Source organism: Myiozetetes cayanensis, unplaced genomic scaffold (assembly GCF_022539395.1).
Source record: "Myiozetetes cayanensis isolate MyiCay16 unplaced genomic scaffold, myiCay2020 scf5-8, whole genome shotgun sequence".
Lineage (NCBI taxonomy): Eukaryota > Metazoa > Chordata > Aves > Passeriformes > Tyrannidae > Myiozetetes > Myiozetetes cayanensis.
The window spans coordinates 15709895-15733339 of NW_026087742.1; the positions used below are offsets into that span (position 1 = coordinate 15709895).

Consider the following 23445-nt stretch of genomic DNA (forward strand, 5'->3'; position numbering starts at 1 on the left):
CTTCTGGGATTTAATTTTCCTGCAAATCATTTTGCTGTCCTCCCATCAAGACAAGAAAGATGTCAGCCCTGTATAAAGAATGACAAGCACTGCTTTTCTCGGAATTCATTCACTGGTCTTTGACAGATTTCTCAAAAACAGCAACAAATTCCCTAGTTCCCACTAACAGTATTGTTGGTATTGTTTATCCAGCTAATTTGGACACCGTTACCCTTTCCAAAAACTGAATCACTGCTTCCTTTTGGTCTTCTTTTGTATTATCCAAGTGTTCCAGCCAAACTGAAAGTTCCTTCCAGGTGTACTCAAACACCCCACTGTCACGTAAAACCTGTCCAGAAAACAAAGGGAGGGGTGTGTAAAAAAAAAACCCAAAACACCTAAAATACAGTACACCCCAAAGCACAGATCTTTTTGTATAGCAATTTCATGTTTTCTCCTTGGAAAGAAAAAAAGAACAGGCTGATGAAAAGAAGTATCTGTCACTCTCTTCTCACCCTCTTTGTATACAAAGGAAGCTATCACAACTCATTTGTTCTACATTTAATCTGCGTACAACACCAACAGCTACAAAAATAACTGCTGCTTACACGAATCTGACAGGCTAATTCATTACAATAAAGAAAAAACGAAGGGAAAAAGATTCATTTTAACGTAATTGACTATTTTTGGCAGGGCCTCAAAATAGAAACACGCAGCTCTTGTGAAAACAGGCAGGAACAGAATGTGAAATCCAAAAACATGCCTGCGATTATGTGGCACTGTGTCGAAAAATAAGCAAAACACACCCGTTAGCTTCTATTCTTAGCAGCCTTTCTGCTGACGTAACTGCCCTGACTTTCCTGCTCCTGCATTACCTCCAGTGAAAATGCAGTGGGACTGAACCTGAAAGAGGACACCAGACTGAATCAGGCATCCCCCATCCCCATTCAGCAAAAAGAATCCAAATACACCACAAAAACAGTACTGGGAGACAGAGTTAACCTGAATTTAATCCCCTGCAGGGATCAAGAGCAACTAAAACCTAATTCAACCACTGTAACTTCAGTTCAGTGGACTGAATATTACAATTGCATCCTGTGACTGAAGCTAAATGCAGAGATTAAGTGCACAAAGCTGTACAAACTTGTGTGCCACTAATACAGGACACTGCAGGAAGAGCCCTGTCCAGGGCCCAGAACAGCTTCTTGGATTTTCTCTTTGCATTTATTCCTAATGCAGATCTCTACCCCTGCTTAGATAACTAAAAGATGTCCTGTTTTAAGATACTGAAAACAACAGCACCTGGTGCCTTCATGGGCTTGCAGTTGATCACACTCCTGAAAAGTCAGATGATAACTTATTTCAATGCACAGAAGGGGATTTTAATTCAAAAGTACTCCTTGCATCAAAGCTTGTATCGGACTGTAACAAAGACAACTATTTTGCAGGGCCAGAGCAGACTAGCTAAGGCTTTTTAGGAAGGCTGGAGTGACGAAGTACAGATTAAATAAATGAGGGTAAGAAATAAAAACAAAAAATCATCTCTTCTTGATCCATGTCAAGACCTTTGCAGGCACAAGCTACAATGATTTATCATGATGTCAGAATTAATTTAGCCTAGGGGGGTGAGCAAAGATTAAAGACATTTTCTTTAATATTTTACCAACTGTTGCAGCAAAGTCACTTGACAGCATTTACTTTCATAGAATATTTAGCTAACAGGCAGTTATCTGACAGTAAATTCCAAGAACAGTCACAGGAAAGGAGATTCTCTGGGCCACACAGCTATGCAGTAAAAGTATCTGCTTTAAGAAAATATTTTACAGTCCTGAAATTTCAGACCAGTAGGATATAGTGAATATCCTGATTTTTCAGTTCAGATGCTTACCTTGATGATCAGTTTTTTGGTGGAAATTTTCAGATGAGAATGGTTACTTGTAACGAACATCTTCATCAGTAAATAGAAGACTGATTTTTCACCAGACACCTTCGCTGCCTCAGAGATATCCTATAAAGGAAAAGTATATTAAAATTCCCCTGCTACAGCAACACTGTACAGGATTATGTTGCACTGAGGCAGATATGTAAGACATTATTTTATAGACCTGTTCAAAAATCCCAAGGCCGGAAACAAATGGGATCATTTACACTACTTTGCATTCAGTGAGCCAGGATCATTGTACTCATTTGTACAATGTTTGTTTGGAAAGCAGAAGAAGAGACCAGCAATAGAAACACCAACCAATAAAAGGGGTCCAAGATAAAACCATTCCCTCCCCAAACATCTCCTCCTCCTGTTATCACAATCCATGGGAGTCTCTGTTTCCCCCCAAAGCTTAGCCCACTCCTCTCTCCTCACATGACAAGCAGGCTCTTGACAGTGTCCTTATTTTACAAGCCTGCAGTAAAAAAAGAGAGCTAGGGACCTGAAAGTTTCCGGGAATTATAGAGAGCACTAAAAAATGTTGAAATCTTCCCTGGGAACAGGTAGGATGGCTCCCATCAGTGGCTCATTTCCTTGGTCTGAAAGCTCAGGCCTTCCAGACAAGTGGAAACCAGCACATTCTCACTCATGCCCCTCTCCAAAGATATACAGAGCTGAGGGAACCTTGTCCAGTGCTCATCAGGGAAGTGAAAACTGCTGACATTTTGTAAAGCCTTTCCAGCTCAGAGGAGATTTTTCACTGATGCTGAGACTGCAATTCCTACCGGGTTTACAAAAAGGTCACCTCCTAAAATGACTGGACCGGGACTAGTTTAAAACTAGGCAGTGCCAGGTGGAAAGATTTGAGGATAAAAGGCCAAGGAAACATAAATTTGCATCCAAGTCTCTTACCTGTACTCTGAACCAGGCAAATTTATTTGCAGGAAGTTCCAAAGCCACTCTCAGTATGTGGTGCTGCAGGAGAGGAGGGACCTCTTCCCGGAGGCCCTTTTCAGTGACGATACCTGAGGTGTCAAAGAAATACAACCAACTTCAGCCTGGTCCAACTTCCTGAGATCTCAGGAACACTCATATTTTAGGGTTTCAAACAGTCACTGTGAGACAAGCTGGCAATCCACCAATTTTCATAGCATGGGATCCCTAAACACACTGACAACTATGTTTGGCCCACCCACGGTGGGAATCCAGCCCTCAGAGGTAGAGTCCAACAACTGCCCCCAGCACAAGCCATCACTGCTTCATGGGAATACAAAATTTATCAGTCTCAGCAACCCTGCAAAGCTGTGACCTACAGGAAGTACAAAGGATGGATGAACTGGAAAGCAGGACACAGAATTTAAGTCAACAATAAATCTTAACGCTCATGCTATGACAATATTTGCTCCAGACAATGGAACTTTAAACTCATGTCTCTCCCTACGTCACTTCTATCACCCACTCCCAACATCTGCTATGGCATAACCTCAGTTATTCACCCCACAGATCACAGAGCTGTGAAGACCCTTATAGTGTGACCAAAACCTGCCCTGCCCACCCCTGAACTGCAGGCAAGTTCCACGGGGAGATCAGCTGCACAAAGCTCTGGTGTCCACGTGCTTTTCGTAGTCTGTGCAGGACACTGTGGCCCACATTAGAGAGAGCACAATACATCTTAAACAGTCACCACAAAGGCTATCCAGTGGTAAGACCAAACAATAAAACTCCACCAGATACTTAAAGAACATATTGCTACAAGGTAGAAAAACATGATGCACTTGGTGTGCATGTTTTCATCAAGGTGGGGGGGAGGAGCAACAGAACTCTCCCTCTGACATTCGAGAGAACAAAATCTCATGATTATTTTACACCATCATTTTCTACCACGTCACCTTTCTTCAAAATCAATATCCAGGCTCACTTCACTGCATTTGTTTGAGAATGACATTTCACTTTCCAGCCTATTCAACTTCATTATTTCATAATGTAACCAAACAGACCCGCAAAGACATTTCTGTCTCACAAAAAGGTGTCCTGCCTTTTGTCCAGTTTGAAGTAAACAGACCAGTAAGTAATAATGAGATAAACAGGGTATGTGATTTGGTGAGTCAGCAAGTAGACAAACCAATTAAATGTGCTTTGACAGAGGGAGGGAAAACCTCATGCATGAGACAGTTGATTTAGAGGGGGGTTTTGTTTAAAGCCCCTTTTTCCCCTGACAGAGTTTAATTAAGGCATTTACATAACTCCCATCCTTACACATCACAGGCCTGCCTAACACAGAGATAGCTGCTCTAGCTGGGTGGCCTACAAGCTCTGGTGGCCCACAGTCAGCAGTGGTGCCCAAGCAACCCTCTGTTCTCTCCCCCAGACTTGTGCATGGCTGTATTAATTGTACCACAAGCAGCACTGGAGGACCTTCCTAAATCTGTCAGGCATGATTTGCCCTTAGTGAAGCCACACGGGCTGTCACCAATTACCTCTGTGCTTTCCATGTGCCTTAGCTTAGTTTCCAGGAGAATGTGCTCTATGATCTTGCCTGGCACAGAAATGAGACTGATTGGTCTGTAGTTCCCTGGGTCTTCCACTTTCCCCTTATTAAAAACGGGGCTATATGTGCACTTTCCAAGTCAGTGGGAAGTTCACTGGACTGCTCCTACTTCTCAAAATATGATGGACAGTGGATTAGCCACTTCCTCTGTCAGTTCCCTCAGGACCTGCAGATGAATCTCATCAGATCCCACGGCCTTGTGCATATTCACGTTCCTTAGATGGTCAGGTCTCCCATTTCCTTCCAGAGAGGGCCTACATTATCCCTAATCTTTCATTAGCAACGTATCTATGGAAACCCTTCCTGTTGTCTTTGATATTCCTGGCCAGACTCAATTCTAACCGGACCTTGGCTTCCCTAACCTTGTCCCCAGCTTCCCTGTGTAATTTCCCTATATTCCTCCAAGGCCATCTGTCCTCACTTCCACCTTCTGAAAGCTTCTTTTTCCCCTCTGACTTTGCTCAGTAGTTCCTTATCTGTCCATGAAGGCCTCCTGGTATTTTTGCCAGATTTCCTCCTCGTCGTGATGCATCGCTCCTGAGCTTGGAGGAGGTGATCCCTGTATATCAGCCAGCAATCTGGGGCCCCTCTACCCTCCAAGCCTCTGTCCCACAGGAATTGACCAAACAGGTCCCTTAACAAGCCAAATCTCCATTACAAGAGTTTTCAGAGAACACTGGTGAATTAGGATGTGCTCTCCCATCCCAAATTTTCTGTGAACTATGCTGTTCAAAACATTCTTTATCATCACAGCTAATAAGAGTTTGGAAATAGCTTTCTGATGTTGGGATTGTTGACAGAGGTCTAGGAGAAATCTAACTAAGAATTGAAAGTAAGCCTTTCTCAGAAAGTTTAGCATTCAAACCCATAAAGAATATGACACAGGAAGAAGAAAACTGTAGTACAGCGTAACACAGCTGAGTGTAGCAGAGCAGCTATGGAATTTAAGAGGGCAGAGTGCCAGAGCACTGCAGAAACATCAACAATAAATGCCAACACAATGAAGAAAATAAAATTAGTTACTTTTAGGAAACGGCTCTTTATCTCCACAGAAGAGCAAACATTCCCTTCTGCTGTGGGCTTTGTGAACAGCCAGAGAAAACAGTGAAGGAAAAAGAGATACCCATCACATACCTTTTAGCAGCTTGCTAAAATCAAAGTTGCTCCGTGCTACCAAGTGGGGCACAACCTTCTGATAAAGGCATATGACCTGAAGCAGTGCAGCTTTCAGAAACAGCGTCTCTGCGTCATCTGAACCTGAACAAAGTGTTTCCAGAATTAGCTTCTCCTTCCTTCATAACAAGAGAGCACAGTGTAGCCCCTCCATTACCCAGCATGAGAATTACTCACTGTATTTCCAACAGACTTGCCTAGGAAATGATCTACTATCTTCTAAACAAGAAGAATCAGAAAAACACTCATGGAATTCCCCAGTTTTCTACCCCAGTGTTCCTATGTGAATACTTTCAAAACTAAATCAGCTTATTCAGCGCTTAAATTGACAGCTGATGTTTCTAATTTGACTCAAAAGTGCTCACACATATAAAACACAACCTCAACGCTGTAAGAATCCCATCAGTCCCACTGCTGTTCCATTTAAGGCTGGACAACAGAAAAAAAGTGAAGGCAAGGACATGGTGGTGCTGCCGGTTTCTGGGCACACTACTTTTACCTCAGGGCAGCTGGGTTCGGCTGGGGAAGCGCAGGAGACAGTACACTAAAGTTCGTTGCTAATTTGTTATTTCAGTTAAAGGTTTCTTTCTTTCTTTACTTCCCCCTTTTCAAAATAATACCTTCTCAGTGTGACCTCTTGGCAAGAGGCAGACAAGTAACTGTACGAGAAAAACACCAACACCACTTAAGGCAGCTGTTTACTTCTTAGGAAAAGCCCTTTCAGCAGCTAAATGTTTTTTCGGTTTGTAACATGAGGACGCATAAAAGCTACTTGTTATCCAGTCCCTAACGAAGTGAAGCAAAGTACATGAAGGGCAGCCAAAACGTTTAACACCTACTTTTTTCCTGTTAATTTGGTCTCCCTCAGGGAGCTATGAAGAACTGGATGGATGCCATGGATAAACTTTGTTTGCCTGAGTCTCAACTCCCATTACAAAAGAATTCTCTGGTGGTCACAGTGCAAATAAAGCTGCAATGGGTGAGCTGAGAGTAAGTGGCACAGCATTATCACCACAGTATAAATATAGCAGAGAAACTACAGCTACAGTCCTGAAGAAATCAGCTGCTCCACTGGTTTCCACAGGCACTCGGCCAACCAAGCCTTGGAGTGTCAGTGCTGACAATTACTCTGCTGCCCGAAGCCACGCACAGGACATCCACTGAAAAATCCTGCGCTCCAGGAAGTCTCTCTGTGGAATATGCCCTGGGAAGGACAAAACTGGCTGCAGATTTATCTCCAGCCTACAAGTAAAACATGGCAGGCCACAGGCAGTACTGAAACTCCCCATTCCCTGCAATGGGACTATGGAAACAGGCCCTCCAAGAGAGGGACACTGGGTTTGTGAAAGGAAAACTGAAGCCTTCACTCCAATCCTCTCTCAACTCTTTCAACACTTTGAATGTTTCTACTCCTGTGTTACAGCAACACAAGTATTTATGTAGCCACACTAACTGCTTCAGAAAAGTGACCTCATGGTAAAATAACTTGCCCAAACAAAAATCTGCTGTGATTCTGTGACAGCAGAAAGTCAAACTTTAAGTTCTAGTAGCAATGGCACCCCATTTATTAAACTGTGTTCTCAGGCTGCCCGAAGAACCAAACAAAGACAAGTTGAATAGTAAATGCACAGATGAGATCTGGACTCTGCTGAAGTTACCAGCCTGACATGGGATGAGGGTTTCACAACACCCATTCACACACTGATAAGAAGGGGTGACTCCACCTGCTTTGCCTACCATGCTGTTCAGCAGCTTCTGCTGTCTCGGTCGTTGCCTTCCCAGTGGAGGTGTCACCTTCCCTTTTCTCCTCTGGGCCATCATGGTGTTCTCTCCCTTGCTTCAGAAGAGACTGCCAGACAGCCACAATGTTGTTCATGTCTGGTAAAAGCTAAAAGCAAAAAAAGGATAAATTCCAACAGCTCTCCTGCGTAAGACAAAGCTCCTGTGATAATAATATCCACAGGATAAATCACTCCTGTGATAAATATATTCACAGTCAACCAACATGAGGATTTGCTGCTCTTAACAAAGCTTAGAACTGATCTTGTGTGCTACCAGGAAAAGATCTGAAATCAAACAGTGTTCTTTCACTTCTGAAGAACATCAGTACTGGAAAGAACATATTATTGAAAAAGTTTCCTGTTTGGTCCTTCTTCCTCATGGTATATTTTCAACTCAAGTGCTACTTTGTCTAGTAACTTCTGAGTACAGAAGTTGCTTCCTGCTCTTGGAATTCATCAACAGCTGTCACTGTTGCAAATCTGTCTCACAACTAAATTTTCTTTGCATTCCCATCAGCCAGCTGTGCTAGGAAATGTAGGATACCACCTCACCAGTTACCAACACCTTTTCATCCACAGCCTTCTCCTCCCCCAGGATACCATCTCCCGGCTCCCAGGCTGCAACCACGTGGGGAGAAAATGCCGAGGGGAGCAGTGTCCTGCTGCCTGCAAAAGGACTCACGCTAGGCCCCAGTTTTTCTCTGTCCTTTGTACCTTGCTGATGGCTTCTCTGTACAGCTGCACAAACTCCTGCATCACTGGCAGGGTGAAGATTTCTGACCTTTGCCAGGTTTCCTCAGTCAAACAGTACTCAATGTTCTTCAAGGCTCTCCTCAGCACCATGGACACCAGTGACAGGATGTTGTGCTTCACTGCTGAGCTGGGTAACTGAAAGAAGGAAGCTGAATTCATGACATTTCAGTGATTCCTCTTATGCTTCGCATATGATTTGTACTTTGATTACGTGTTGAAATTTGTCAATTAATTACTTATTTCCTAAATCTTGGCTTTCAGGAAAGAATCCACAGGTTTTCAAATTTCCAGCCTAAACTACTAGTGAGCAGTGAAAGGTACCTGAAAGTAATACCAATGGGTTTAATTCATTTTCCAGTGGTTCCCCAAGCCAGATTTATGCTGGGACAGACAATACAAACCACATGTAATAAACCAACTTAAACTTTTTGGATGATCACACACTTAAAACAGCATCGACTGAGACAGAAAAAAACATTGAAGTACTACAGATGCTCTTACATTTAACCCTTGGGTGAACATTATTTTATTGCACACTGCAGGGATTGTTGTTACCATCACCATGGAAAGCAACCTGGGAAGAGGGATAAATTCTGAAGTCTTAAAAGAATTGGAGATCTCTGGTTGAGCTTCATAGATCTGAAACAAACAAACAAACAAAAAACACTAAACAACACAAAACTATTTAAGCCCCATTGACATAGCCCTGGAGATGACAGCTTCTTCTGGGGAGCATATTACAGAAGGGTTTTGACTTGTCAAAAGTAACAGCAACAAAAAATATCAATTTTTATGCAGAAATGCTACAGAAGACTCCCCCTACACAACTAAATGAAACCTCTGAATGTAACTTGCATCCCTGCTAAAGGTCACCACTTTTCAACAAACAGATTCCAGGTCCTACTTGCCCATTTTAAGCTACTAAAAAAGGAGTCAGGGGAACACCCAGGCAGGACTGAAGGTTTTTCCAGCTGAGCTTTAATGATGCATGTCAAAAAATGTGTCATCGATGTGATGTTTTCCACTGTTTCTTATACCAATTCCTTCTTGCCCAGTTTAGTGAGAAGTTTATAGACCCTCCTGCTCTGAGCAGGGCTTTTTACCACCCTCCACACTCTTACCTTCTTGAGTAACTTCATATTGTCCATCCAAGCAGACTTCATCCTAGGAACAAAGGAATACTGGGTCTCCTTGAAGTATCTATTCAACAAATCTGGGCATACTTTGAGAATATTCACCACGAGATCAGCAACCATTTCATCTTCTGTTGCGGTTTTTAAACCAAGCAGAAAGTGCAGAAGTACCACATTTCCTCCCCTATTGAAGAAAAAAAAAAAAAAGAAGTTTAAATAAGAAACCCTTATTTTAACACTTCATATGGGATGTGAACTCTGCAGCTCCTCTAACTGTTAACTGAGGTGAAGACCTCTCACACTCCTGGCATAATTTCTAAATTTATACTCAGAGAAGTAAGAACTGAATTTACCTCCATGTTTTCTGCATGACAAATGGTAATTACTTTGAATTAATACCAGACATTTCAGAGCAGACATAGTAACTAGTGAGGTCTCTCTTGTTCCTAGGACAAAATCCATGTACAATTCCAGCTTGTCCAGTGACTTACTTGCCAGAAGTTCCAAGACTTGGATCATAGAACGTTATGCCATGTTTCAGAGAGCAGCAGAGGTCCATCAAGAAATTATGCACCAGTTCCCGTACCATCGTCTTCCCCACCTCTTCAGAACTCTGGGTCACCTATAAAAACCAAAAAGGAGTAAAAAAGGCATACAGGATTTGGTATCAGAGCAGAAAATCTTACATCAATTTCATTCTACATTTTATGAAGCTCCTTTTACAGAAATTCTAAAAGACAGTTAGGCTTTTGTTCAGATGAAGAAGAGAAACTTTGGGACCCATTTCTCCCAGGGTAACAGATCTGCACTACAGTCCTGGCAGTCAAGGAGGGGAAATAAACCCTCCTGCTCAAGCAGTGAGAAGCAAAAGAAATTTGGTGTTTCTTTTTAAGCAGCCTCAGTAGATCCCTCTTCTTGAGCTCATCAAGGTTCAGACCAACTGGGAGCTGTTTCAAAACCTGTGGGCTGCAGGAACGGGGAAAAAGAAAAGGCAGCACAAAGACTAAGAGTAATAAAGAAATGACCAGACCTCTAAATCCCCAGGGCTGACATCAGTAATCCCATTCCACCGGTAAAGCGAAGCAATGTGGATCAACACTTCTGCAGTAAAAAAGCGAACCTTCTGGGTTTTGGTGATACTTTTATTTTGAACCACCTGAAAATGATGAAGAAAAACTTAAAAAACTCTTCTATTTATCACAAGTTATCACGAAGTAACGGTAAACTAGCAACAGGCTTCACTCTTCTCATACACACACAGCTGGCTCTCCTCACTAGAGCTGACAAAAGGTTCTGGTTTTGCTTCTGCTTCTGTCAACACTTCTCTCACACTCCTGCTCCACCTTGACTCTACACCAGCCTCTGCAACCCCTGCACGTGCCACACAGGACAGACCTTCAAGATGAATTAAAGAGCACAGAACACCTTTAGAGTACTACACCCACAGACTGAGACCAGCCAAACCTGCTGGTAGAGATGGTAAAGCCTGCTAAGTTCTCAAAAGTTCTTCTGCTGTGTTTCATTGTTGGCAGTGTTTTAATTCTCATTTTCCTTGCTCAGCTGAAGAAGTCACATAGTGTGTTGGGGCTCACCAATAGTGTAACAGCACATGATGTATGATTCCCACATAGGAAAAGCTTCATTTAAAAAACAAAGCTCCAAGGAGGTTTATTTGTACATTTAAATGGTAACTTTTTTATTCTTTTTTTCCCCCCTGTTATTGCAACAGCAAAATGAAAGAACATTTTTCTCTTTAATTTGCCAGTTGTGAAAGGCTGAGTCTGAGGAAGGTTCTTGTGGTTACACTCTAAATTTGAAACTATTTTTCCTTCATTCTCTCAGCTGGCCATACAAGAGCTTGTGCAACATTGCTAGAGAAGTTCAAAACAGAGATTCAAAAATCATAGATACTAGAAATGAAAACATTCCTAAAAACATTTTTATAGAAATAAAATACATCTCAGGTGCAGCTGCCGCCCCTACAGCAGTGACAAGCTGGTGCCTCACAGAGAAGAGGCAGAGCCGTGCTCAGAAGGTATGTGACAGAGCACAGGAAAGGCAGCCATGACTAACCCAACCCTCACACCTTTCAGCAATTCCTGCTTTCCAGTTTTCTGTCTCAACCTCGTTATAGTACAAAGGAATTTCTGTCTGCCATGAAAGAATCAAAAAAAACACTGTCAAAGGGGAGCATTCACCTTTCCAGCAGTACTTTCTGACAGCAGGTGGAATGTACCCTCTCTTTTTCACAACAAATTATCTCACAACAATTCCAACCCACAAAACCATGAGAATCTGCTGGGCACCACACACTGAAGATGAGCTGAAATTACCATCCAAGCATAAGCTATTGCAATGACTTCCTTTCAAAGAAGGCATTGGAAAAGCAGAACAAGCTTCAGTCCCAAAACAGTAATACAGCCACACTACCAACCTCCAACAAATATTATCAGCAACAGATACACTTACAACTTGTAGCAGCAGAACAATGGCATCTTAATATCTTTAAGAGCTGAACATTTTGTAAGAAATCACTGCAAAAATGCTTCCAGCAGCAAAGAAAACAGAAAACATGAGACAACACAATTTTGAGGGTATATCGTACCTTAGTTCTCAGTGTGGAGAGTAGAAGATTTACAGTAGAAACTCTGTCTTCCTTTACTTCAGAGCGAAAAATACCTGGAATGAAATCTAAGAAGACATTTCAAAAGTTAGGTGAATATGTGAAAGCTCTTCTCATATAAAAATGCTTCAGGGAATTCATATCCATTTATCTTCCATGTCATATTATTTACCCTTGCAGTTATATTTCAGGATGAATCAAAAGCCTGCAAGCAGAGTTCAGAAAGATGATGAGTCTGTACCCATAGTTATAAGCAAAGGATGCTGCCAAACCTACTTTCATCCTAAGTAGCTAATTTGCCACTTCTTGCTACAGTATTTTTGGTCCCAATGTGCTATTAAGTAAACTCCTATTTACTTGACTTGCAATTGTTTTCCTGAGTGATTCTCAAATGTTTGGAGGTTCTTAGACACCCTCAGTTTCTAGGGAACTTGGGGCTCTTGCAGGGGAAGGAAAGCCAGCTGTGCTGACTGGGTCTAGGTGTGCACTGCCATTCCCTGGCCTGAAATAATGAACCAGTGTCAGGGTAGCAGGAACAAGAGAAATAAGTAACTATGGCCAGTTCTCAGTCCCTCAAGTACGAGAAATGAACTTATGCCAGTAATGACTTAATGACATTTTTTTGAACAGTATTTTTAGATGCCTTCTGAATTCTTTCATAACCTTACCTAGGGTCACAACTCCCATGAGAAAGGTCACAACTCCCATGAAGTACACACAGTCTATTTAAAAAAATTTTAATGCAGCATACCCACTGTTACTGCCTTATGAGCAAGGCTGAAGGTCACAAAGCTTTTTTTCTACTTATTGACTCCAAGACCTCTAAACATTTACTTTTTTTCATCTGTGTCACCACAGACTTCCTATTTTTGCAAAGTTTTAGTAGACAGCATATTGTTCTCAAGCAGAAGAGGCACTCACTAGAATACCAAAGATGTTTAAAGTTTTTCAGGTAATAGGATAAAAAAAAATATTTTGTACCTTATTAGGACTATTTAAGTGGTTCACATTTTTTATTTGATCATATTTATTATTCCCTATGAAAGACTGTGCCTTAAAACCATAAAAACAACAAGCAATTACAAAGTACCTTTTAATTCCAGCACCTGTGTCAAGACTCCATTGTCACCAGCAATTAAAAAGGAGAGAGCAAACTGAATATAGGCCATGCGGACATCAGTTCTCCCCTAGAAATACAAAATACTGTCAGCACAGAGATTGTACATGACTGCAAAACCAACACTGCAACTGTTGATTATCCTGAGAAGTACCATAAGCATGTAAATTCAGGGACACCTTCCACTAGATCACGTTGCTCCAAGCCCTGTCCAACCCAGCCTGGGACACTTCCAGGGATGGGGCAGCCACAGTTTCTCTGGGCAACCAGGGCTTTGCAGTTCTCATAGGAAAGGATTCCTCCCTAGTATCTAATTTAAATCTACTCTCTTTTAGTTAAAAACACTTGCCCATCATCCCATCACTACATTCCATGATAGAGTCCCTCCCTGATTCATCATTTTTTTTCAAACTTTCCGTGCAAAATTAGGCTGCATGTAAAATTGTCTGAAAGAAGATACTGAGCAGGCAAAACATAAGGTGGCAGGGACTCATGAAAGGGTTGAAAGAAGAAATGAGTGAATGACGGAAAGAGTGAAAGAAACAAGATTTTGCTGTAAGTCTTGGGCCGGGTATTTTTGCATTAAAAACTCATCTCTTATAGCCAGTTGTGACATAATTTCACTGAAAGCCACACACCTTTAATCTGGTTTTGGACACTTTTTTCCTCATACATTACTTGCATATCTAATAAGCTTGTGGTCAAAAGATCAAACTCAAGCATTTAAAAGTAAGGGGTGGAAGTACTCCTGCAGACAACTTCTGCAGTAAGGTCAAAAACCATGGAATCTCATAGTCCCAAAATTATAAAAGGTGGCTGCAAGAAAAAGAGATGTGTTTGGTTTTTTTCCCTTTCTATTTGATTGCTTATATAAAAACAGTCTGATTTGTCACCACAGATGGAACAAACCCAGCACAAACGTACACATTCACTCTGCAAGTCACCTTAATATCCAGAAAATAATACTGGATTTATTATACACTTATATCTGGAATGACACATAAATATTCTTGTTCTAAAATGCTAGTTTGGGTCAATCCTGACTACTTTTAGCAAACAGAGAGGAAACAAGAAATAGTTTCCTCTGCAAAAAGAGTAACTTTTTCTACTCACTTGCACATTCTCCTTAAGGATTTCCAGCAAGAGATTACTTCAAACTCTTGCTCATATTTTCAAAAGCAGTTCCTCTGTGCTAATACTGGGCATTATCACATGGCACACAGCATCTTAATTTACCTTATTACACCTTTTTTTCAACAGTCCAGGCAGATATTTGTTATTGAAATCAAAGTGGCTATACACATCCCTTGCTGAATCCGGACCCTGGGCCACCATTGCCGACAGCAGTGTGAGGCACCCTCGGCTCAGCCTAAAAAAAAATGTAGAAAAAAATCTGCAGGTTAATTCCAGGACTATGAAATCACGTGACTAAAACTTTAAAAAGAAAACAGAAGAGAAGTTAAACCAACCAAAATAATTTTTTTAGGCAGCGATAATGGCAACTGGGAAGGAGCGGAGAGGGAAGAAGGAAGAAGGGAATGCCTATTTACATTCTTTCCCAAAATTAAGCTACAATCTGAGGTGGATATTCCCTTTATAAACTAAGTTAAAAGGAAGAAAGTACCAAAATTAAAACCTTGAAGATGTCCATGCTCATTGCAGGGGGGTTGGACTAGATGACCCTTAAAAGTCCCTTCTAAACCAAACTATTCTATGAACTCCCAAACTCACAGGAGTTTGCCTCTCATTTCAATGGGAATGACTGGGCCACTGGGTGCACGTCTGCAGACCTCCAGCACTTGAATAGCCACTGCCCATAAAGGGGATTGGAGTCTGTCCATCATGTTTCTGTCATGGACAATCTGTAAGAGCCACACGACTAAAACAGAGATCCCAACTGGACATACCACCACAAAAAAATAAAATCAATCTGCCCATCAAAGAGGTAGCACAGAAAATGCAGAGCATGTACCCTCAGAAATCTGCACACTCCTCTGTGCAGGTTCTAGGATTGCTCCAGAAGCTGGAACTTTTAAATGCTTAATCAGAAGTGCAGTTCTTGCATAGCTTCACAATTTCATTTACAGTACACCTATCCACCCATATTTGAGATTCTATATACAGTCAAAATACTGCAATGAGATCAAATGAGTGGTGCAGGAAGCACAGCTGTGTCTGTGAACTGAAATCAGAGAACACTTTTCCAATTCTGGGCTTCCCAAAGACCAAAAGACAAGTCCTTGGCCTTGGACAAGCCATTTGCAGTCTCTGTTTTTTTCTCTCCCTTCCCCTTCCTCCCAGGTTTGTATTAAAATGTCTCTGACACTCAGAACTTCTTTTGCCCTGTCCACTGGGCATGAGAAATTGTTGTTTAGACTGGCATAGATAACACAGAATACTTCAAATGACCTAAAATAACTTTAGATTTAACACACAGGAAAAGTTACAGAGCAAAAGTCACTCTGAAAGAAAAAGAATTCTATTATAAACATGGAAATCTGGCTCCAAAAACATAGGGAAATAAACCACTCACTAGCAGCTCTTTTTGCCATCACAAGACAGGCTGTTCAGCCTCTGTGAACCACAAGAAAGCCTGTTCCCCCCAGGGTGTTTCACCCCACAGACCAAGTAGCATTAAAATAACAGAACTCAGGATGTCCATGTCTACCCTCTTCAGCTTTCACCAGGACAGGCCCAACCAATGAAAACTTCAGCCTAAGGAAAGTATCCTACAGCATCAGCCTGTGTGTTGTATCAGAGCTTCCACCTTGCAAAGAGTTCCATAGGGTAATTATTTTATGACACGTGGAACAGGATCATTAAATAAAGGTGGGTGATCAGCAGTAAGTCAAGCTGAATTTTGCAGCATCTCGTACATATGTGCAAGACCCAGACAGCCCCTCAGGGTCAACTAACAGAGATTCTCCACAACTGCACCGAGGAGGCTTACCTGTGATTCTCAGAATACAAAGCAGCATAGACCAGTTTCATGTACGAATGAATCAACTTTTTGACAATGTTCATTCCCACAACAGAAAAATGGGAGAGGTCACTGGCTGTCCTCAGTAAAATGGCTTCTAGAGCTTGAAAGATTAACAGCATCTGCAGGATAAAGAAGTACGTTAATATCTGCCAATATCAGGTGTGACTTGAAATTATTATCTGAGCGAACATTAATAACCACCATTAATAAAAAGAATAATCCCACCGCATGAGGAGAGCTTCCACAGATGAAGGTGACATTAATCTCTGAATTCTCTTCTGAATTTAGAATTTCTCTTTGAAAAGATTAGTTCTGGGAAGCTTCGAGGAACCAATGTTTTAAGAGACAACTGCCAGGAACAATGAAACATGCTGGAGAAAACCATCCGAGCTGCTCCAGGCTTGCAATTAACTCCTTCTGGAGGAATCCAGAGTCCACACAGCATTGGGACCGTGCTGACTACATACATTAGCCCCGATTAGTAAAAGGATCTTGAGGAAAGCGTGTCACTGAACATGACATAGGTTGTCATTACACAGGTAAAAATTATAATCTAAGGCAAAGATTGACAACTGATGGTTAAAAAGAACGCCAATTCTATGCTGTAAGCAGATTTAAGTTAGCAACGCTGCCTCAGCATTCACAGTGAAAAGAGTTATTTAATTCTTTGTTTATTTGCCATAGTCTGGTGAGGATAAATTGTGCTCAGCTGAGAGGACAAAAATGAGGTCAACTTTATCAGTGACTTCCTAGAAATACTGATGTATCAGGCATATGTCTAGATATCTGAAAACAACTGCTGTCACTGGACTACTTTTGTTATGCTTTCTTAACTGCTTCTATTGATCCCCTTATTTCACAAAAGGCCTTTTGATAAAATTTAAAGAACCTCAACAGCTCGATTTGGACAAGATTACTGGTTGTGCATATTATCAAATCCAGGAACATCCTGGAAGTAAAAACGGTATTTCCCAATTGATAAGTGTTTCTGCCACTGTGACTCTTCAAAAAAAAAAAAAAAAAGCCAAACCAAAAGCATACTAAACTATAAGAGTTTTATTTACACCACAAAGCATTTATTCACAGAACCACAAAATATCCTGAGCTTGAAGGGACCCACAAGGACCATCCAGTCCAGCCCCTGGCCCTGCACAGGACACTCCGACAATCCCACCGTGTCTCCTGAGAGCGCTGTCCAAACGCTCCTTGATGTCTGGGCAGGTCTGGGGCCGTGACCACAGCCCGGGGGACCTTCTGTAGGTTCCCCTCCAGGGTGGGACGCAGCTCCCAGCCACTAAGCTACAACCCCCGCCCAGCTTACTTCGCTTTCGGGCCTCCTTTCTCCGTCCAGGAGCTTGAATATCTCCGCGCATTCCATGGAGATTTTCACGTATCCCTCCACGACATCGTACACCTCGGGCGACGGCAGCGTCTTGGCCACGGACACGAAGGTCTCCAGCCCTGCAGAGCCGGAGCGTCACCCGGGGAGCCACCGCCACGCGTGGGACCCGCTCTGGGCCCGCACGTGTCCGCGGCACCCCCACCGCCACCACCAACACCACCGCCACCGTCACCGCCACCCCCGCCGGGTCCCCCTGGGATCGCAGCAGCCCCCGGGGAGCCGCTCCCCGCCCGGGCAGGCCCCGCTCACCGCTGGCGGCGGCCGCGGGGTCCCGCAGCAGCGCCTTGAAGCGGGTGCCATTGAACTCATCGTCCCGGGCGCGCTTGGCCGCAGGCGGGCCGGCCGCGGGCTGAGCGCTCCGCTTCGCCGCCATGCGGTCCCCGGGCACGGCCAGCACCGCCCCGGAACGCGGCCGGGCCGCAGGAAGGGGCGGGCAAGGCTGGGCTGTCCCGCCCTCAGGCGGCGGGGTCCGGCGACTGCCCCTGCCCGGCCCGGCCGAGCACTCCTAGGGAGGAGCTGTCAGAGCGGTCGGAGCGCAAGGTGGCAAAAAGAGTTAAAAATAGATATCGTGGAGTGGTCTGGGTTGGGAGGGACCTTAAAGCTCCTCCAGTTCCACGCCCCTGCCTTCCACTGGACCGGGTTGTTCCGAGTGAAATACCGTAAAAAAGCCACCGTGATCCAGAAGAGGGCAACGCAACATTCGCGGCCCCTCTCAGATTTAGGAGTAACAAATGCTTTCGTGTCGATGGAGGATGCTGCGGTGTTTTGAGAACAGGTGGTGGAATATAAAGAATCATGAAATCAGCTGGGTTGGAAAAGACCTCCGAGATCATCACGTCCAACCCTTGATCCAACCCCGCTGTGGTTCCCAGACCATAACACTGATGCTACATCCAGTCTCACCCTAAACACCTCCAGGGACAGAAAATCCACCACCTCCCTGGGCAGCCCATTGCAATACCTGATTACTCTCTGTAAAGATCTTTCTCCTAATATCCAACCTAAACCTCCCCTGGCACAGCTCGAGACCGAGCCCTCCCGTCCTACTGACAGCCGCCTGGGAGAAGAGACCAACCCCCACCCGGCTAAAGGTGAAGTTAGAGGGCACAAAAGGGTTAAATAAAAGGAGCACATGAGACTGGAGGGAAAAAAAGGAAATGTGAAAATATGAATTGCCAGATATTAGGTAAAAGGGCTTTTTAAAAGTTACTTAGTAGAACAAGGCTAAAAAGCTGCGAGGTACATCACGCTCTGCCAATAATTCCTATTGCCAGAAATATTTAGACTCAGTACATTCCAACTATTTTTCTGCTTGTTAAGATGGCAGTACCATCTTTGGAATTCACTCCAGTCTAGCAAATTCTATGCAAAGACACAGAATATTCGGTTCTTCCATATAACATTATTGGTGGGTTGTTCTGGCTGATGGGAATCCTTTGTTTCAATGTTACAGTTTTCTTGAAACTTAACTGAAGGTAAACCGATATACAAGTACATTTGCAATTCCTAAAATTGGGAGGCATAGAAGATGGCAAGTACATAACATTTTCAAGAGAGAGTTTCTTTGGTTTTGAGGAGGTGAAAAGGAAGGCTAGAGCTCATAGAACTGGGAAAAAAAAAACCACACCTTGATTTAGCATAGCTTTTCAAAGGCTTGAAGTACCTATATTGAGATTTTCAAGGTAAAAATCCTAGCTGTCAGGCTTACAAACCTGAGAGCTACCATCACACCATCTTTCATAGGAGATCTACTATAAAAAAATTACTGCAAAAGGCTAGTGAAAATGTCTTTTAATTTCAACTTGAAGTTCAGTTATTCTCTCCCCTCACTGCCTCAGCAGCTGTTAGAGGCTTTAATTAGGATGGGGAGGGCTGGTTTCACTGCTGATTTCACTTCAAGATAGGTTACTTACATGTTCTGCTGTTGTGCATTTGCAAACCCATGTCCTTTTCTTTCTCTATTATATCTATGACAATTTTACTCCCCCAGGTCTGTCTTTTGGCAAGCTGCATTCATGGAGACTGAGACTGAGACATCAGGCTCAGACAGAGTTCATCTGCTCTTTTGTGCCTACATGTTCAACAGATGTAAGCAGTGGATGAGTCAAGTAGTAACTCCTGAGCTGCCCAGTTTTCAGTAAATTGAAGTATACTTCTGTGATTCTTGCCAGATGAACATATAATCGTATTCCTTTCTGAAATACTACCAGTTTTCCATTCGTTTCCATACCTAACTTGAGAGACCTTGAGCCATGACTTTTTCAAGGCTCCTGCAAAAAGCCACCACTTTTTCAGTGCTTTGACATTGATTCTGTGGCTTTAAAAAGCTGCTGTATTAAATGTCAAGTACACAGTCGTTAGTCATTTTGGAAAATCTTAGCTTTAATACATATTCAAGGGGAAGCAGTGACAACAACCAGCCAAAGGCAGCCTCATAAATCCATAATAAGGCACTTAAAAAAACAAACTGATTCCCAAGACTGTGGTCCACCCAGCAGCCCTGTCCTAATGTCCTTCCTAAGCTGAGAAGCAAGACACAAAGCCTTTTTGGGTAAGAGTCACATCAGGAAGTGATGAGAGATGCCTTTAAGAGGGCAAGAGCAACAAAGCTTGGACCTTTCTCTTGGTACGTCTCTTCTTCCGCCACCTTAGGTCTTGTTTTCTCTTGTTTCCAGCGGTAAGCTCTGTGAGATGGGACATGCCTCTTACTTCGTGTCTATACAAGTGCCAGCTGCACTGCTAGAAAAATAATCTGTGTACAGGAGAAGTGCCAGCACGACTGGCAGCGCTCGGGAGGATGAGGAGCTGGGACCTCTCTGCTGCGTGTGGTGAGGAAGTTGGAGTGAGATTTCGTTCGGAATGAAACACAAGGAGATTGTCTTGAAAAGCTTCATGGGTTACATCTTACTTGCTTGTGAAGTGGTTGGGGTCTCTATGACATCATTATTAGTTCTGCCAAGAAGTGGCTCATGACCACAAAACTCAGTGCTTGTTAGCTAACTTCGCTCTCTCTGAAGCAAGGCAAAAAATGGCAGAAAACAGCAAATATTTCCCCTCCTTCTAAACTTGCTGGTTGAAGTACTGTACTCTGTATTCACTCAAACTTCTACTTGCATGCAGGAGAATGTTTCCTCCCTGTGGCTCACAGAATTGGTCCTCTCAAGTTCAAATTACTGCGCACTTGAACATCTTGTTAGAACTTAAAATCTGTAGCACCCCGTGAGAACTTACAACATCCAAAACACATTTAGAATTAGAAATCCCAAGAGAGGCTTCTTTACCACTATTTTCATTCTTGTGTCCATAGAAATAGGGGTTGAATTGTGAAAAATGTGCTATGTTATTTTAAATAATTGCCATTTAGTGATTACTGTAAAGCATGGGCTTTGTTTTAAGCGGTCTGACGCTGATTTCCATAGAAACAGGGAGAGGATAGCAGTTTCAACTGTCCTGTAGATTCCATCTGTGTCAGAATGCTGGAATATAAAATGTTTAAAAATGTGGGAAAATCCTGGGCTTCTGTGCTTCGATTTTATTTGTTTGTTTACCCCCAAAAGCCAATGAGAACATTAGTGAACTTCTTGCAAACTTTATTCTGGGAGAAGAGAATGAAAGTGACTTACATCATCTCCCCAAAAATATTGGGGAGAAAAGAGGAAGAAAAAGCAGTAGGAGGTATAATGGGGAGAAGTATATATATGTATATGTGTGTGTGTGTGTAAAAGTATTTCTATGATTATATATTTCTGACAACTTTTGTTACTGTGCTATAGATCTTGTGATTTTTTTTCACTAATAGAAAATTTCAGTCCATCTAGCTCAACTGTCTTTTATTATTTCACTTTGTTTACTTCCTAACTGACAGCACTCATTTTATTGGAATTTCCATACACTAAGCCATGATATGAGTTTCAAATTGGAAGTTTGGCTGAAGTTCAGGGAAAAATGAATAATATGGGGCGGGGGGAATTAAGTACTCAGATTTTGGCTTTGCTCTTGCAAAGCTTCCATGCAACAGGCACAATTCCTGCATTTTTGACACTGTGAAATGGTTTCTTTTCAGCCCAAGTTCAAAGGAGAGAAACTGTCTGAAGCAGATGTGATATCTAACCTGGATTCTAACTTAGGGACTTTCATATGATTTTCTTCTTTGGGGGAAAAAAAAAAAACGGAATCTAACTCCTGTTGCTAATGAGGAAATGCCAAGGCTGAGAGATTCTACATGCTGAACATGTCTGGATTAGTTATATTGTCTTCCAACTACTGAGCACTGCCAGCTTGTAGAAGCTGCTTTCAAGGCTATGGCACAGAGACACATTCTGCACATCAGGATAAATACCTTCTCCCATCCTGCTTTGTGTTTTACATGGCTGTCTCTGAGCTTACTGTTTAAGCACTACCCCATAGCAGGAATTACCAAAAATATTACAGATTTTAGGTTAATGTCAAATAGCAAAGTAGCCCCCATTCAGAGGAAATATATATATATATATACAAACATATACATATATATATATAAACATCAATACCATTTTACTGAAAGCTTCAATTCCTGTCAGCCACAGTGTCCATAAGTTGCTTTCCTCCACAGGAAGACTTCCCTAAAAGGCAGATTGTACCTGCACAGTGCCAAAAGCATACCAGGCTCATTCCTGCACCACGGGATGGTCCTTCCTTATAACACCACCAGCCTAGAAGAAATGTTCTCTCACTGGGAAGAGAAGATTCACAAATTTTCATTAGGCAACAGTCCTAATGGATCTAAAGTCTTTCAAGCAGGAGTACAGGATATTTCCCAGTGATTTTTGATGTTCTATATATTCTTCTGCATTGATTATGTACTTTTCACAGATCCATTGTGTACTCAGAGTCACTCACAGAGGACTGAGTTGCCGTCATTGACATCTACATTCCAGAGATTACCAAGCAATTCCAAGAACCTGAAATTATGGTAGATATGTAGTTATGGCAGGTGGGAAGTTGGGGTAGACGGATAAGTTCACCCTAATCATCTAAACACCTTTCTAGAAGATCCAAATATGCCCCCCAGTGCTTTATTTCATGGTGGGGTAAAAATCTGTGCAAAACAAGAGGAGTAGCTGGAGACTTCTGCAAGTCTCCTTCCAGTACCACAGTTGGAAGGCAGAGGGTAACAGGTTCAGTTCAGAGGCAAACATTGTCCTTATCTGAAGCAGCCAGAAGGAAAAGCCTCACCTGGCAGAGCTGCTGTTCCCTCTTCCCATCTGTGTTTGCAGTTGCAGATGCTTCAGAGCCGTTTTATACTGTTATTTTGGCACCTTTGATCCCATTTATCTGAGTTCAGTAAAGCTTGATGGAATGTCCCTGACCTCAGACAGGTTCATGTGAAACCTGGTTTGCTCTTATCTGCCCAAGACTAAGGAAGCATAACTGTGTTGCCCAGGTGTTTTTCTGTGTGTGAAGAGGTAGAGGGTGAGGAACAAAAGTGGATTCAGATTCAAACGTGAAGGTCAAGTTGGTCCAAGTTCAGTGTAACCTCCAGAAACAGGTGCCAAAGTTTGGAAATTCACACCTGGATGTGATCCAACTTCAGTTGGAACAGGAGGAGAGGAACGGATTTAACAGAATTAGTTTGGTTCCATCATCTCTCACCCACCCACTCTTTTTTTTTTTCTTTCTTTTTTTTTTTTTTTTTTTTTTTTTTTCAGGAGAAAGGTGTGTGAACATGCATGGCAGGATGTAAACAGTGTCTGCTAGTTTTATACCCCACCACAGCCCCAGGGCAGAAGATGCTTTCATGCCCCGTTTCCAATGTTGGTTCTAGGCTCCCTTTTCTGAGGGCAGCTCTTACAGGAACTGGGAAATGAGTGTTCTGATTTATTCTCTTTAGTCTCTCATACCTTAAAAGGAGCTCCAAATTATATTTGAAGGTGGCTTAGCAGGTTGTCATGACGTTTTGTTTGAACTTCCCACTGGTTTACTTTTCATTCTCACAAAAGATCTCAGGGAACAACTTGAACTCTCTCAAAGTAATTTCAAGACGTGTTCTC

The 23445-nt window shown here is 42.5% G+C and overlaps 1 protein-coding gene across 1 annotated transcript in view; it reads right to left on the reverse strand.

Annotated features, from left to right (window-relative positions):
* Positions 1–17796, reverse strand: part of URB1 (URB1 ribosome biogenesis homolog) — a 38910-nt gene extending 21114 nt beyond the window's left edge. The window contains exons 1-16 of the mRNA XM_050332132.1: positions 17666–17796; positions 17336–17475; positions 15982–16133; positions 14268–14400; positions 13005–13101; positions 11897–11982; positions 10322–10447; positions 9783–9913; positions 9280–9475; positions 8660–8797; positions 8120–8293; positions 7362–7512; positions 5586–5708; positions 2816–2928; positions 1868–1987; positions 212–328 (exon numbers count right to left, since the gene is read on the reverse strand). Coding sequence (XP_050188089.1) covers positions 212–328; positions 1868–1987; positions 2816–2928; positions 5586–5708; positions 7362–7512; positions 8120–8293; positions 8660–8797; positions 9280–9475; positions 9783–9913; positions 10322–10447; positions 11897–11982; positions 13005–13101; positions 14268–14400; positions 15982–16133; positions 17336–17475; positions 17666–17789 — 2121 coding nt within the window. The 5' untranslated portion in view covers positions 17790–17796. The remainder of the gene's footprint in view (positions 1–211; positions 329–1867; positions 1988–2815; positions 2929–5585; positions 5709–7361; positions 7513–8119; positions 8294–8659; positions 8798–9279; positions 9476–9782; positions 9914–10321; positions 10448–11896; positions 11983–13004; positions 13102–14267; positions 14401–15981; positions 16134–17335; positions 17476–17665) is intronic.
* Positions 17797–23445: the final 5649 nt, after the last annotated feature.